Genomic DNA, 16,544 nt, shown 5'->3' on the forward strand with positions numbered 1-16,544 from the left:
CTACGCTCTTCCAACCAAGCCCTTGCCGCTGTACCTCGCATCAACAAAACCACCATGGGAGGAAGATCCTTCTCCTACCTGGCGGCTAAAACCTGGAACTCACTTCCCATGCACCTTCGCCTCACTCAGAACCACCTAGCATTCAGAAAGCAACTTAAAACTTGGATATTCGACAAGTAATTCCCCACCCTTCTTCAAGCGCCTTGAGACCCTCTGGGTATGTAGCGCGCTATATAAATTATTTGACTTGACTTGACTTGACTAGTGCTGAATTTTTGGGATACATTAGAGATGGCTAGATCAACACAGAGACGAATAGAAATAGAGACAGACAGCTAGAGAACCTAGAGATAGATAAATATAGACAGATATAGACATAAAGAGACACAGAGAGCTAATTATTGAGAAAGATAGATGAAGGTAGTTAGAGACAGGGAGTTGAGCAGCACCAGTCTGTCCCATATGCCAGCAAGGTGCCTCTGGAACAAATATGGTTTTTGCCATGTACCTCTGTACAGATCAGTACAATGCACTGCAATCCCAATGAGACACTCAGTGGTCTCATAATCTTCCTCTATGTTGACTTTCACTGTTAAACTATATCCCAATATTGAGACTGTGGACCTTATTTAGATATTGGCGGATAAAATACTCCATCACAAACGAGACGGATATCATGTCTGCCATATCACGATCTCCATAGGATATAATGAGATCGTAATACAGCGGACGGGATATCCGTCACGTTTGTGATGGAGTATTACCCTCTGCCAAGATCTAATAAGGCCTAAAGTCTGAATTTTAACGCTCTCTAAACACACCTTCTTTCTGACAAGCACCAAGCAGTGCTTTATCACTACTGAGACATTCATAGAGCCTTCACAAAACATCTGTGAAGGCTGGTGAACTTTAGAAATGGTGGGGCATATTTACTGAACAAAAATATGACCCACAGAAGCAAGCGAGCCAAGTTTGCTACAAGTGTATTTTGATGTGGAGAGTTTTCCAAACGGTGTTGATCAATTGCTGCATTTGACTGCACAATTCTCACAGAAACTAAGGTTGTCTTAGTAGATTTAACTAGAAAATTGAGAGTATATTGAAGAGTAAGGATGTTTGATTAAAAACTAAAGGAAACTATGGAAAAATGGTGAGAAAACCTCATTTTCAGCGCATTTTCCCTGTAATGATTTGATTAAAAAACATGAGTATTACAGGCAGGTGAAAGTTTCTGTTTGGATTTTTTTTTTTAAGAGACACATTTTTATTTCATTTTTCCATTACACTGCTGCATCCACATACAAGTACATTTGTGAAATAACATTCCATTTTGTCCAATCCAGGGGCGCCGACAATTCCCCAGTCACATTATAGCTTTGAAAAAGCAGTCCATGATACACACACAATTTGCCCTATAATCTTTCGTGTTTTTGAGGGCAACCCCGGGCCTCGTATAGGGGTCGCTCCTGGCACGCACACGAAAAGTCATACCAAAAGTCATAAAGTTAGGATTTTGTCTCAGTTTAGGAGTAGTAAAGTTAGGAATCCTAACTTTACTACTCCTAAATGCCGTTTGAGCATACCGAAAGTTGTAAAGTTAGGATTTTGTCTCAGATTACTTTTGTGAATCGGGCATGGACTTCTTCAGGGCCCAGAGTAATAAGGAATTGTATCCTACAATACAATTGGTAAGGTTCTAAGCTTGTATATATTAGCCATCAGGGATACATATAGAAGTTCCTGAAATAAGTCAACCAAGAGGGAAAAGAGGAGGAAAAATCCCAGGGACACGGGAGCCTCCCACGATTAACGCGTCCCAGGAACCGGGAGCAGTGGAACGGCTTCCATCAACCTGCACCAATTGCAGTGTTGGACGAGGGGCAGACATGCCCTTTTGCTCATATTGTTTTGGAATATAGGACATACAGGTCCAAGGAACCACATTATGGACGAGATGCCAGTCATCTCATGATTTTTTCCTCCTCTCTTACCTCTTGGGTGGATTATTTCAGGACCGTTTATACTTATCCCTGATGGTCATTATATACAAACTTAAAACCTTACCAATTGGATTGTAGGATACAATTCCTAATTACCATGTGCCCTGAAGATGTCCATTTTCATGTGGACAAAAAGAGTTGGCTGGCTTTTTCTATTAACATATGAAGCAAAAATAAAGTGAAGATTTCTTATGGACTCTGGAATCTTGTGCGTATCCTTTCAATTTATATGGACATTACAAACGTGGTGCACCTCTGACTTTTATGTTGATCAGTTTTCCCAATCCTATGGTGGTATTTATTGGGCAGAGAGTGTCTACAAGGAGTGCACAACAGTATAATATACATATCCCCATACAACTGTGGGAGATAACAGTGAGGTGCAGCACTCTTCTATGGTCTGCTGCCTATTTATTTGTAGTTTTCCCACCTAACTTCTGAGTGAAATTTTTCAGCTGTTGTTATGCAACAGGTCACTGTTTGACTATAGCTAGAATTCTTTGGAACATGTACATCCTCTCTCGGTTTACATATCTATTGTCATCTGGAACCCTTTTGAGCTTGAGGTCTCTGATATCTTTCTCCCCTCAGTTTGCTACCCTTAACTTGTTTTTGTACTTTTTTCTTTCTTTCTGTTCTATTTTAGTTTGTTTTGCACTCGATGGTAAAGCACTCTTATACTCTTGTGCCTAGTAAGCACTCTGTAAAAATCTGACTAAATAAATAAGCAATGCTGACAGCCCAAAAACTGACCCATCTTGGATTTGTAGATGGGCCCCAATAGGTAAGCAATCCACAAAGGAATTTGCAGTAGGAAAAGGGATGCATGTTCTCTAGTGCCTAATCTTGCTCACCACCGCTTTCCAGGTCAACTGAAAGAAGTGGTGTGTCTATGGAGGTGCAAGTTTAAACTGTAGCTTCTCCAAAACCAGACCAGCGGATGCCAACAGATATCACATGGATGTCCTAGGCTGGGAAAATAGGACAGGAGTTGATCGAATAATAGGGGGCTAATTTTAACCACCAATAACTTTCATGGATCCCCCGGTGTAATGTAATAAGGAGAGGCAGTGATTTTACTGAAATCAAGCCTTCTATATCACAGTACCTACTGGTCAGGATGATCCAGTTTTTTTTGTGGCATTGGTGACGTTGGCATAGTGATTCAGGACCTTTGTTAAGCACCACATTAAAAGGCAGCCTTCCAAATCAACAGGTGTCTAGTGCATCACACTTGTTTAGCAGCACCTAGGCCTACTTTGCTCCACCATAGACTTCTATCTTCCATCTACCCTCTGTGTTGGGTTGTTGCCCTAGAGTTGCCAGTGCGCTTTCATTCAGCTTCCTTGATGACCTTATCATCACTGGGACTCGTCTTTGGTCTTCACTGGCCTTTTCTTCACCCATGGGTTCTATGGAAACCCTTCGCATTCTTCCATGGCTTCTCCTATGCCTTCAGGATCTACATTTTTTGCTTGTCTGTCCAATTATTCCCGCTGCTGTCTCAGAATCCACCGACTGACCTGGAATTGAGAGGCTTGCATGGGCTGACTCTTCCCAAACAAAGCTTCACTGGTGCTAAATTCCGCGACCAGGAGGGCTCTTTTTCATATTATTTAATTTGCTAGCAAATAAACCGTTTGTGTGATGGGATTAGTCCAAGTGTATCGGCATAGTTTGATTAACCAGAGTCAGTTGATCCTCAATGCAATCTCAGATATAAAACAGAAATACAGAGATTTGATGATCACAGGTTCAGAGGGGAGGCAACACAAAAAGAGCCTTGTGGAAACTAGCACACATCTCAAATGTTGTCTAAATTATTTTTATTTGTGTGGAAAAGCAGTTCATGAAAGAGAAGCAGCTGCCATTAGTCCAGTGTAGCCATGAGACCCCTGTAGGTATCTTTGTTACAGGCTGCCAGAAGGAATGATGATATCATGGAAGCAAACATCACAACAAGCATATTGAGCAAATCTTTAGTATGTCTAAAAAAGACAGTCATTGCATTTTATAGAAGATTGTAATTATTTATATAGGTATTTTTAGACCATAACTGAACTCCAAAAATCTGGAGCCATGTACACCACAAACATCTTTGTTCCAGTGCATCACAGCTAATTAATACATCACAAATGCCATGTCAACAAATGTAACATATAAGCTATGGGGAAGTTCTGGGACATCACATATAAATCCAATTTAATATAGTACAGGCCAGTGGGCAACAATTATCTTCCTGAGCATCAGGGGACGATTCAGGGTATCTTAAAGGCTTCCAGGAGTTAGGTTTTCCTTGAACAAATGGGGTTTCCAGGTGTATCTCGACGTAAGGAGGGATGGGGATACTAACGGCATTCTTTAGTCTATTACAAAGTCTAAGAGACAAACAAGAAAATGCCTGGTGCAGTTTTTGCATTCAGTGTTCTTGGTGTTTCCAGTAATAAATGAGACTTAGCTCCTTGTTATGTAAGACCCAGTTGAAACAGTTGGTTTTCTTGCAGGAGGGTAGGTTGGGCCAGATTTACGAGTGAACCATGGGGTCCTGAATGCTACACTTGCTTCAAGATGGAACCAAGGCAACTTGCTCAGGGTTGGTGTGTTCTGTAAACTCCTCTGCCCCAAACAACTCGGCTATGATTGTATCTCCTGTACCTTGATGGGATAGCCACATGGAAGAAGATATTGATGGAAATCCTTATGTTGGATAGCTGGCTTTAGTCTATTCAGTGAACAGAGTTAGAAGAGCACCATTTTTGAGTTGTTTGTTAAATAGGACTACATGTGGAATGACCTGGTGACGGAGAAGGATTAGTTACTTACCTGTAATCCTAGTTCTCTTCCAGGGGTATCCTCATCAAAGTCATAAGCATTAGAATATTCCCGCCCATGCACGGGACCCCGGAAACAATATATTATATGTGCCCCACATATATATAGACATATATATATAAATATATATATATATAAAAATAAGCAATTGCAGCCAAATAAAACAATAGAGCTGGAATATGCAGTGAAGAATTTCCACAATACAGTGTATTTTGCATTAGAAACATGAGAAACAACACCAATGCTTGTTAGAAAACTGTTTTAATGCTTAGAAAACAGTAGAAATTCTCATAACACACTGTAAGCATATACAGCTCCCAGGCTGCATTGCAAAATCCCAGTCTAAAAAGACTGAAAAGCTAACCTGTAGCTGAATGTACTAAAACTGACGCTGTGCCTTTAAGGCACCTCAGCCCCTAGCTTCCCATCATGCCTCAGGGGTTACAGTTAGGTCAGTTGTTCTTTTCGGAGACTGAAAACCAAACCATGGTAATAACAGGTTAAAAACCATCTCCTATGTAATAAACAAAGTCCTTTGCCCGGGGAGGCGGGAGGGTTGCTTATGACTTTGATGAGGATACCCCTGGAAGAGAACTAGGATTACAGGTAAGTAACTAATCCTTCTCTTCCAGGGGATCCTCATCAATAGTCATAAGCATTAGAATAGAGTAGCGAGCCTCACCTCATCCCTGCGGGCAAAGGAATCAACAGATAACAATCATATCCGTAGGCCCAAAATAGGCCTTATTTTACCCAAATAGGTTTCTCAAGGAGGCTTGCCCTACTTGAGAATCCGCTCTGGAATCAGACTCTAGGCAATAATGCCTTGTAAAGGTATGGACTGATTTCCATGTCGCAGCCTTGCATATTTCTGACATAGGAATGTCATGCAAAAAAGCTATTGTGGCTGCTTTCCCTCTAGTGGAATGAGCTTTGGGTGATTGCAACAAAGGTTTGCCAGCCAGCTGGTATGCTAGTTTGATACAAGAGACAATCCATCTGGAGACGGATCTTTTGGCTGCTGCAAACCCGGTCCTCATAGCACCATAATTGACAAAGAGTTGGTCTGTCTTTCTGGTGTCCCTAGTTTTTTCTAGGTAAAACTTTAGCACCCGTTTAAGATCTAACGAGTGCAACGACCTCTCAGCTGGGGTCGATGGGTTAGGAAAGAACGAAGGAAGGGTAATCGTTTGATTTATATGAAAATCCGATACCACCTTTGGAAGAAAAGATGGGTGAGCCCTCATTACTACTCTGTTGTGGTGAAACACAGTGTAAGGTTCCTTGGTGCAGAGTGCTTGTATCTCGCTAACCCTGCGCGCAGAGGTTATTGCCACCAAGAAGGCCGCCTTCCAAGTGAGATGCTGCAAGGAGGCCTTGTGTATAGGCTCAAACGGTGTAGACATCAGCCTGGAGAGAACCAGGTTCAACTCCCAGGGAGGAGAAGGATTTCTCACAGGGGGATAGACCTTCTTTAATCCCTGAAGGAAATCTTTCACCACTGGGACTTGAAAAAACGATGTTTGTGCAGGTGATTTTCTGTACGCTACTATGGCGGATAGATGAACCCTAATAGAAGCGTATTTCAACCCTGATGTCGCTAAGTATAGGAGGTATGGAAGAACTACCTCTTCTTGTCCTTTGGTGGGATCAAAGCCATGGTCCTTACACCAAATGAAAAAACGTTTCCACTTGAACGCATAAGACGCCCTTGTGGAAGGTCTCTTTGCCTCTCTTAAAATATTCATACATTCCGGAGGCAGATTTAAGTGTCCATATTGCAAGACCTCAGGAGCCATGCAGTCAGGTTCAGCGACGGGAGGTTGGGATGCAGGATCCTCCCGTTCATCTTGCTCAGCAGGTCTGGCCTGCACGGAAGACGTCTGTGTGGACACAGCGACAGATGTAACAGGTCTGGATACCACCATTGTCGCGGCCAATCCGGAGCAATTAGGATCATGTCCATGCTCGATCTGATGAGCTTGGCCACCACCTTCGGAATCAGTGCCAGAGGGGGAAAAGCATAAGCGAACATTCCTGTCCACTCCAGCAGGAGAGCGTTCCCTTGCGTCCCTGGCCGGTGGAACCTGGACGCGAAGGCGTGGCATTTGGCGTTTTCGTCGTCCGCAAATAAGTCTATGTCTGGACGACCCCAGCAACGGAAGAGTTCTTCGACTACTTCGTCGTGTAGCACCCAGTCTGGCTGATCTTCGAAGTGCCTGCTGAGTGCGTCCGCTTTTGTGTTTAGCTCGCCTGGAAGGTGCACTGCCACCACCGACAGTCCCCGAGCCAGAAGCCAGTGCCAGATTGTCTGGGCCTCCAGAGACAGAGGGCGAGATCGAGTTCCTCCCTGCTTGTTCAGATAGAACATAGTTGTAGTGTTGTCCGTCTGAACCAGGATTTTGTCCGTTGATATTGCTGGAAAGAACGCTTTGAGCGCCAGATGAACTGCTCGAAGCTCCAGCATGTTGATGTGGTATGTCTGAAGGTTGGTCGACCAGCGACCCTGAATCTGAAGATGACCCATGTGAGCACCCCAGCCTTTTAGAGATGCGTCCGTTACCACAGACAGCGAAGGAAGAGGTTGCTGAAAAGGGACTCCCTGCAGGACATTCCGAGGGCGAGTCCACCACTTTATTGAGGTCAGTGATGATTGAGACAGGATGATTCGGTCCTCCCAATCTCCCGTCGCTTGGTCCCACTGATCCTCCACAGACTCTTGTAGAGGCCGCATCCTCAACCTGGCGTTCGGTATTAGGAAGATGCAGGACGCCATGGAGCCCAAAAGAGACGCTACTTCTCGCACCTTTGGACGAGGAAACTGAAGTAACTTTTTGCATTTTTGCCCCATGGAAGACAGTCTCTCCTGCGAAGGAAACGCTCTTCCTAACTTTGTGTCTAGAACTGCACCCAGATAGTGGATAGTTTGCGTGGGCTGCAGGACTGATTTTTCTGTGTTCACGTGGAGGCCGAGCCTGTGTAGTTGTTGGAGACACAGGTGACAGTCTTTGGTGGCTTGACGAGGGGACGGACTCTTCAGGAGCCAGTCGTCTAGATATGGGTACACAAAGAGACCTTTTTTGTGTAGACACGCCGCTACCACTGCCATGCACTTGGTGAAGACCCTTGGTGCGGATTTGAGTCCGAAAGGAAGCACTTTGAACTGGTAATGCTTGGACCCTACCAGGAACCTCAAGTACTTTCGATGACCTGGTGTAATAGGAATGTGGAAGTACGCGTCTTGTAAATCCACCGAACACATCCAATCTCCGATCCGTAGATGAGGACATATTTGGTGGAGTGCCAACATGCGAAACTTCTCTTTGACCACCACTTTGTTGAGGAGTCGAAGATCCAAAATTGGTCTGAATTTGCCTTCTTGGTCTTTTTTGGGGACAAGGAAATATCTTGAGTACACTCCTTTCCCCCTTTGGGATAGGGGTACCTCTTCGATTGCGTTTTTCTTTAAGAGGGCGCTCACTTCCTTTTTGAGGAGCTCTAGTTGGTACGAGCGAGACTTTTTTGGAGGAGCCGGTTGTGGTTTCTTCCTGAAACGTAGCGCATATCCATTGCGCAGTATATTCAGCACCCACCGATCTTTCGTGATGCTGACCCACTCTGCCAGATGTTGTGCAGCACTTCCTCCCACTGGAGTGGGTAACGGCGTCAGAGGAAGCCACTGCTCAGGCCTTGCCTCCTCTAGGTGTGGTAGAGGACTGATGATGTCCGCCTCTACCTCTGCTTGACCTTCCTCCTCTGTATTGTGGCTTTCCTTGCGGCTTGTTTTGAGACCATTGAGGGGTTTGAACCCTCTGTTGGCCTCCCCGGTTCTTGTTGGTCTTGAAGCGTCGTTTGAATGATGCTTTCTGTTTTTCCAGACCTACTGCCTTTACTGTGTCTAACTCAGTCTTCATACGGGCCATTTCCTGATCGGCATGCTCCCCGAAGAGTGAAGATCCGGAAAAAGGCAGATTGAGGATGCGCTGCTGGGCATCTGGTTTGAGCCCAGTTAAACGCAGCCAAGAGGATCTCCTCGCACATATCCCATGTGAGTAGTTATGTCCAGCTAGAAGGGCGTTATCTGCTGATGAACGAATCATTTGGTTTGCCACCAAACAGCCCTCCGTCACGGTCTCCTCAAAGTCCTTCTGGTCCTCCTTGGGCAATTTCCCTTTGAATCGTTCCATGGAGTCCCATAGGGCTCTATCGTACCTTCCCAGAAGGGCTGATGCACTAGAGACTTTCAGAGATGAAGCTGCTGTGCTGCATACCTTGCGTCCCCAAGAATCTTGCGTCTTGCTGTCTTTGTCAGGAGGAACTGATGAAGAAGGAGCGACTGTGTGATTCTTCCTAGCTGAGGCTACAATAACTGAGTCCGCCGCAGGCTCACCTTTAACAAAGATAGGATCTGAGTCAGCCGGCCTATATTTTTTCTGGATACGTGCCGGTACTGCCCTGATCATTGCTGGCGTGAGGAAAACCTCTTTGATTGGGTCCATTATTCCTGGAACTAATGGGAGCAACGGCCGTGTATATGATTTGTGATGAAGAGTCTCAAAAATCACAGTAGTGGACACATCTGGAGTGGTCATTTCTATATTCAGCTTGTGAGCACCCCTTTGCAAAACGTCCAGATACGTGTTGACGTCGTCAAGAGGGGAAGCTCTTGAGCGAGGGCTGTCTGCCAGCGTCGGAGAGTAGTCCCCTTTAGAAGATCTAGGCGAAGATGGAGGGGAGGATGATGGAGTTCTTCTTCTCCTGTGGTGAAAATGTTCCTTCCTCACCGGTGATCTCCTAGGTCGTTCCTCCCTTCGAGGAGAACGTGATACCCTCTGATGTACTGGAGATCTCGATCTCTCAGTCCGTACCTCCTTTCTCGGTGTTCGAGATTTGGGTTGCTCCCTCCTTGGCGATCGGGAGACCCTAGGGGCATGCGACCTGTCCGCTCTTCTCTCTCGTGAGCGTGATCGGTGAATGGCAGGACTCTGTCCATCTGCCTCTTCTGCTTGCTGAAGAGGAGACCCGTGGACTGGACTCAAGTACCTTTGAAGTCTCTCTGGTGCCTTAGAATCCTTCCAATTACTCAAAGGAGCATACCATCTTGGCGAGAGTCTTATATGTGAAGTGTAACCCCGCTGGGGATTCTTCTGAACCGGACTCCTACTCCTAGAAGATGACCCCGTTGAACCCGAGGCACTTGAGGAGGAATGGAGTGAAGCAGATTGTGTCACTAGGACTGTCAAAGGCACCGAAGGAGATCTCCGTCTCACCGGTGTTGGAGGACGTCTCAAAAGCCTTTCCCTCGACGTCGAACGCCTCTGCGGCGTCGACGGGGTGATAACCTTCGGCGTTGAATGCTTTGACGATGATCTGCGGTCCCTCGACGTCGATCGGCGATGATGCACCGACGGCGGAGTCTTCTCCCTCGACGCCGAACGGCGTTGTCCTGCCGTCGACGGAGGTCTCGACGTCGAACGGCATAGCCCTGCCGTCGACGGAGCTCTCGACGTCGGCCGACGTTGATCTGTCGGCGACGGAGATGTCATCGACCTGGCATGTGGCGACGGCGGAGGATCGGACATCCTCGACGACGAGCGCCGACGTGCCTTCGATGATCCCTTCCTCGACGACGATCGTCCGAGGGGGCTCTTGCTCCTCGACACCGAGCGCCTCCGTGGAGACGTCGGCGGAGGTGTCACACTCTTCGAAGCCTGTCGACGTCATGACGACGGCGAGTGTGATCTGTCTCTCGACGCCGACCGTCGCCTGGTTGACGGCGGCGGAGTTGACTTATGTCTTGACGTCGAACCTCTCGTCGACGGCGATCTCGTGGCTTCTCTCGACGCCGATCGTCGCCTAGTTGACGACGGCGGAGCTTTCTTCGACGACGGCGAACCTTTTTTCGACGACGATTTCCTCATCGACGCCGATCTCGACGGAGCTTTTTCTCTCGAACTGTCCATCAGATGTCGTTTTTTCAGCGCCGAGCCCGGTGCTGAGGTTGATGGACGCTCTGACTTGCCTTTGGAGGGAGTTCTGGGTCTCTTTGAACTCTTCCTCTCTGCAGATCTTCCTCTCATGGATCTCTGGGCCAGACCATAGAGCCTGTTCCTCTCTCTGTCTTTAAGAGTTCTGTCAGACAGATTTTTACAATGAGAACAGTCTTTAGGATCATGATCCTCTGGCAAGCATAAAATACAGACCTCATGAGAGTCCGTTTTTGCCTTCTTGTGGCCACAAGAAGGGCAATCATCAAATAATGAGGGCATCCTGAAAGGAAAACCTCACAAAAAATTGACTGCTAAGCAGTTATTTACTTGACTCTGATGTGAAAAGTCAAAGTAAATCAAAAAATTGTTCTTTTGAAGATTTTCTGACTGAAAAAGGCAGAAAAATGTGGAGCTGAGTATCCAGGGTCCTTCCTGAAGGAGCCGGAAAGAACAACTGACCTAACTGTAACCCCTGAGGCATGATGGGAAGCTAGGGGCTGAGGTGCCTTAAAGGCACAGCGTCAGTTTTAGTACATTCAGCTACAGGTTAGCTTTTCAGTCTTTTTAGACTGGGATTTTGCAATGCAGCCTGGGAGCTGTATATGCTTACAGTGTGTTATGAGAATTTCTACTGTTTTCTAAGCATTAAAACAGTTTCTAAACAAGCATTGGTGTTGTTTCTCATGTTTCTAATGCAAAATACACTGTATTGTGGAAATTCTTCACTGCATATTCCAGCTCTATTGTTTTATTTGGCTGCAATTGCTTATTTTTATATATATATATATATTTATATATATATGTCTATATATATGTGGGGCACATATAATATATTGTTTCCGGGGTCCCGCGCATGGGCGGGAATATTCTAATGCTTATGACTATTGATGAGGATCCCCTGGAAGAGAATTTTAGTGATATGTCAGAATGAACTAGCTTAGGTGATGCATAAAGGATTGTATTTTCCTTGCCAGCCTTTAATATTGCTGCCTTGCCTGACTGTAGTAGAAGAAACTCTGTCTTCCTTGGATTTAGTTTAATTGAGAAAGTATCCGTATTTCAAGCATTTTGAGGAATGAGCTCAAATGCAATGTATCTGAAGTGCCTACTGCACATTGATGGATGGCTACGTCATTGTCTGGTGCCAGTAAGGGTTTGGTGACGTCTTATAAAGATTAATGGTAGGTGACTTCATTGAATCTTGAGGAATTTATGATTCAGCTGCATGCCATTGGCTAGAAAAGATTCAGACAGAGGAGACTTTCAAGAAGGTAGTATATGGGCTCCCTTAGAAAATGTGTGCTCTGATAGTGAAGAAGGGTGCTGTGATCAACAGTGTCAAATGCATGTGACAAAACGTTCAAAACTAGGAGGAGCACAGCCCTATCTGTGGTGGGTTTCTGTACAGCATCTTGGCCAAAAGCCTGTTTCATAGCTGATTGATGATGAATAGTTGCATAAGAGATTGTAGTACACAATATACTCTGCAACTCCACCATCTCTGGTGTGTGCCCTGGGAAGGTAACTTTATATAGACCAATTCTAAAAATATTTTGGATCAGCTTTAGGTTTTGTCAACAGTGGAAAAACGCGCTCAATTTAGTTGGGCAGGACATGTGCCTTAGTTTGAGGATGGTTTCACCTGCTGTGGGAGCACACTCTTTGATCCACTCTGCTTGTTGGTCTCAGCAGTGCTGCTAAAATATTTTGGATTTTGAGCAGTACTAATACCTGGTTATTGAAGTATTCATATTTCATGATTTTGGTGGTTGTAGGTTGTTAGGACGATTGGTTTATGATATGCTATTTTTTCTTGAGTTTTCTCACCAGTCTTCTGCTTAAGCTGATGTATGATAAGGGATAGGATTTGAATTTTTTAGAGCTGCAAGCTCCAAGTCTCACAAGAGCAAAGATGTGGATAAAGTTGATACGAAAAGACCAGTTAAGTCATTGTTAATTTGCTTGTGAGGTGTTGGAGTTTGAGTTTAAGTTATTTATAGAGCGCACGTTCACCTGGCGGTTTCATGGCGCTATGATGTACTGAACCTCCGAGACCCGGAGAGGTCAAGAAGGAGTAAAGTGGTTTATAGTGGGAAGGCTTGTAGAAAGAGATGGGTTTTTAACGCCTTTCGAAAGTGAGAGTATTGCGTGGAAGATCTGAGGTGAGCCGGTAGCAAGTTCCAGAAGGTAGGGGCGAGTGTGGAGAATTTTGAGCCCCCCCACTTTTTGCGCCTGAAGCGGGGAACTGACAGCAGACGTTGGGAAGATGAGCGCAGTTCCCAGGCGGGGGCATAGGCTTTGATTTCAGAAGAAACAAATGCAGGGGCGGAACCGACCCGGGCCTGAAAAGTGATACAACCCATCTTGAACTGGGATCGTTCTCGGATGGGGAGCCAGTGCAGGGACTTGAGGAGCGGGGTGACGTGATGAAATTTGGCCAGATTGTAGACTAGGCGGGCAGCCTGGTTTTGGACCAGCTGTAGTCGCCGCATACTGTATGCGGGCATGCCACAGTATAGGGCGTTGCCATAGTCTAAGCGCGAGATAACCATTGTCAGGACAATGAGTTTTGGGGCAGAGAAAGAAAAAAAACGGGAGACCTTACGGATAGTGCGAAGTGCAAGAAAAGAAGAGGACACCACTGAACTAACCTGGGCGTGCAGGGTGAGTTGATCGTTCAGCTTGATCCCGAGCGTTTTCAAAGAGGAAGAAGGAGAGGGAGAGGGACCTAGGGAGGAGGGCCAGAAAAGGGGGGTCCAGGGACTGGAGCAACCACCTGTCAAAACCAGCTCGGTTTTGTCTGGATTCAATTTCAGGTGGTTGTAGTTCATCCAGTCCCGGATGAAGATCATAATAGATTGAAAGTTGGCCATCGACTCAGGTGATGGTGACAGAGAAAAAATAAGCTGGAGGTCGTCCGCATAGTTATAGACGGTGACCTCCATTTGCTGAAGGGCAAAAATGAGGGGGGCAATGTACAGATTAAATAAAAGTGGGGAAAGGGAGGAGCCCTGAGGAACCCCGCATTGTACCTGCCATGGGTCCGCCGAGAAATCACCCAGGCGCACCGCTTGGGTGCGGTCCCTGAGGAAGGAGGACAGCCAGACCAGGGCTGAGCCTGGAATCTCTCTAACATCAGAGACTCTTGCATGGTCCAGCAAATCAATGTTTAAAGTGTGTGCGTCATGTCCTGTTGGGCAGTTGAAATGCTGTTCTGAGTTTTGAATATACCGTTATATGAAACTTTTGAAGTCTCCTAGGTAAATATTTTTCAGGACTTTTATGTTAACTATGTAATAAAGCCTGAGAATTGGGTTATCTAATAACCCGATTCTCAGGCCTTATTACCTATGCCCAGTTTGACCATTAGATTGTTTTGACCGAAAATGAGTTTTCCAGAATGTATACAGATTTATTAAAAAAATTTCTCTACTTTTCAGGGGCAGAGAGTAAACGAAAGATCACGAAAGACCCGTCAAAGAAATGCTCCCAGGGTGATGATGGTAAATGTATCCCTTTTAATTTGAAATAGAGCAGTGGTCTACAGTCTGCATCCATTTTTAACACGTTTGCTAGGGTAGTAACAGAGATATCCTTGCCTTGATGAATAACTTTCTTAGATGCAGGTGTATTTTCCCTAATTTTCATATAGTACACTTTTCGCCTTTGTTTTTCAAGTGAAAATTCTTTCTAATCAGGTAACAATTTTAAGAAAAGATACTTATTTTGTGGAAGTTAAGTCTTATAAAGTGTTTCACAAGGAGCACCTAGTAAAGATAGTGTTTACTGTTCTGAGAAGCGTACTGTAAGATTCGACAAGATTCCCCAAAGACGTTCATCTACCCTACATGGGTCTTTTAGATACCATGACGTAATGAAAGGTGGAAATAATATTGGTGCCGGGTATTGATGTATTGGTTCCACCTGATTATGGCCTTGGTGGTAAGTAACTGGGAATAACATGAGCAAAGAGATGTTGCATATGTTTTACCCACATCATTACTCCTTCAAGAGCTGCTTGTAACCAATATGCACTGAATTACCAAACGGAAGCAAGCGCTAACACTAATACAAACGCCAATAGCACCTGTACATCTAAACAAACATCTGAGTGTGAGATCCAGTTTGGGTGTTTCTCTAAATGGGTCCTCATAAAACTGACAACACAAGCAGTACTAGCACAGATATCACTATTGGATCAAGAGCCACTGCTTACTCCCAGTATGGCATGATTATCATCTCCAAGATAGATATTGAAAACAACCAAGGTCATTCTTAAAATTTAAAGCAGAAAGATCACTCCAATTAGGCCCTCATTACATGTTACAGTAATTAACCTGGAGCAATAGTTCTGGAGAAAATTCTGCATCCCTCATTTCTAAGTCTTACCAGGGTGGAATGATCAGCTCTGCAAACTCTGGGCCTGATCATTCCTGGCCTAGAGACTCCAAGTCTGTCTATACTGCTGCTAGGGCATGGGATGTGGGCAGCATCACAGCCCGGCCCCCCATCCGACCCCAGCAACGGTACAGGCAGAGCAGAAAATGCTCTCCCTGGGCAGGCACAATCCTTCCTTGCATCGTTACTTCCCTAACCATCTTCCTGCAGACACTTTCTGCCTGCTCAGAGCAGGTGGAAAATGTCAGCGGTTTCCCCCCAAATTGGGGAAAATTGCTTGGAGAAAGACCCACTATTACTGGGTCCGAGCACATATTCCCTATTCCTAGGGAAAAACGTAAAATCACAAACATGTGGGGCAGGGGAACCAGGGGGTTGCGGGGGGCAGGGGGAGTATTGGAGGGGAGGGGACAGAATCATAGATTTCAGCTCCCTGGATTCACCACATCAAATTTTATGATCCTTAGGGGATAAGTGCCTGAATGTGAACCTAACAGAAACCAGGGTAGCTGATAAAGCCTAATTGTGGCCTGGTCAGTGCATATCCAGTATCAGAAATGTTTGAAATATGGTAAATGACAAGCTGTTTAATTGTCTTTAGTTCCGAAGGGCCCCCCTTCGAAGGAAAAAAAAAAGGTTAAATAAACGACTTATTTTGACTCGGGATGTGGACCGTTGGGCTGCGTCGCGGTCCCTGGTGCGGTTCCAGATGTCCCAAAGTCTGGCTTAGTTATTTCACGATAAACCATATGGCCAAGGGCTGCAAACTTCATGGAGCTGTGATGGGCCTTCCGTGGCATCCACAAACCCAGATCTAGGACCACAGATCTTACGGAAGGTCCCTGTTATTGCAAATAATTCAGTGGTATGAATGCCCCTATTTCACAAGGAACAATGAAGTATGGAACATTTTTCACAGTTCCCTGTGAAATATAGTTTTAATTGTCAAATTGACAGCCCCTAAATCCCTTGGTAGAGCTTTAACATGGTCAGGTTGACTGGGATAATGCATCAATATCACCTAAATGGTGCAGCAACAAATTCACAGTATGCAGCACATTCTCCAGCAGTATTATTTTCATCCATGAGAGCTATGTTTTTGTTTTGTGTGTTTTGTTTTGTGAAATCTGCAAACTATGTGGAATATTATAAGGCAAATGCTTTAAATCCACAATTATGTGGTAAATGCTGCAGTCATAGAATCACATAAATCCACTGGCCCTCAACATTAATTATTGTTTTATTAACAAAATATTTATGAGAGATAAACACAACCTAAGCATTCTAATTCCAAGTAGTACCCACTGTTAACTACACTTTGAAG

The 16,544-nt window shown here is 45.1% G+C and overlaps 1 protein-coding gene across 1 annotated transcript in view; it reads left to right on the plus strand.

The window, feature by feature from the left end:
* Window positions 1-16,544, plus strand: part of LOC144769972 (protein FAM118A-like) — a 489,392-nt gene that overhangs the window by 470,847 nt on the left and 2,001 nt on the right. The window contains exon 9 of the mRNA XM_078654167.1: window positions 14,263-14,325. Coding sequence (XP_078510293.1) covers window positions 14,263-14,325 — 63 coding nt within the window. The remainder of the gene's footprint in view (window positions 1-14,262; window positions 14,326-16,544) is intronic.

Source organism: Lissotriton helveticus, chromosome 7 (assembly GCF_964261635.1).
Source record: "Lissotriton helveticus chromosome 7, aLisHel1.1, whole genome shotgun sequence".
Lineage (NCBI taxonomy): Eukaryota > Metazoa > Chordata > Amphibia > Caudata > Salamandridae > Lissotriton > Lissotriton helveticus.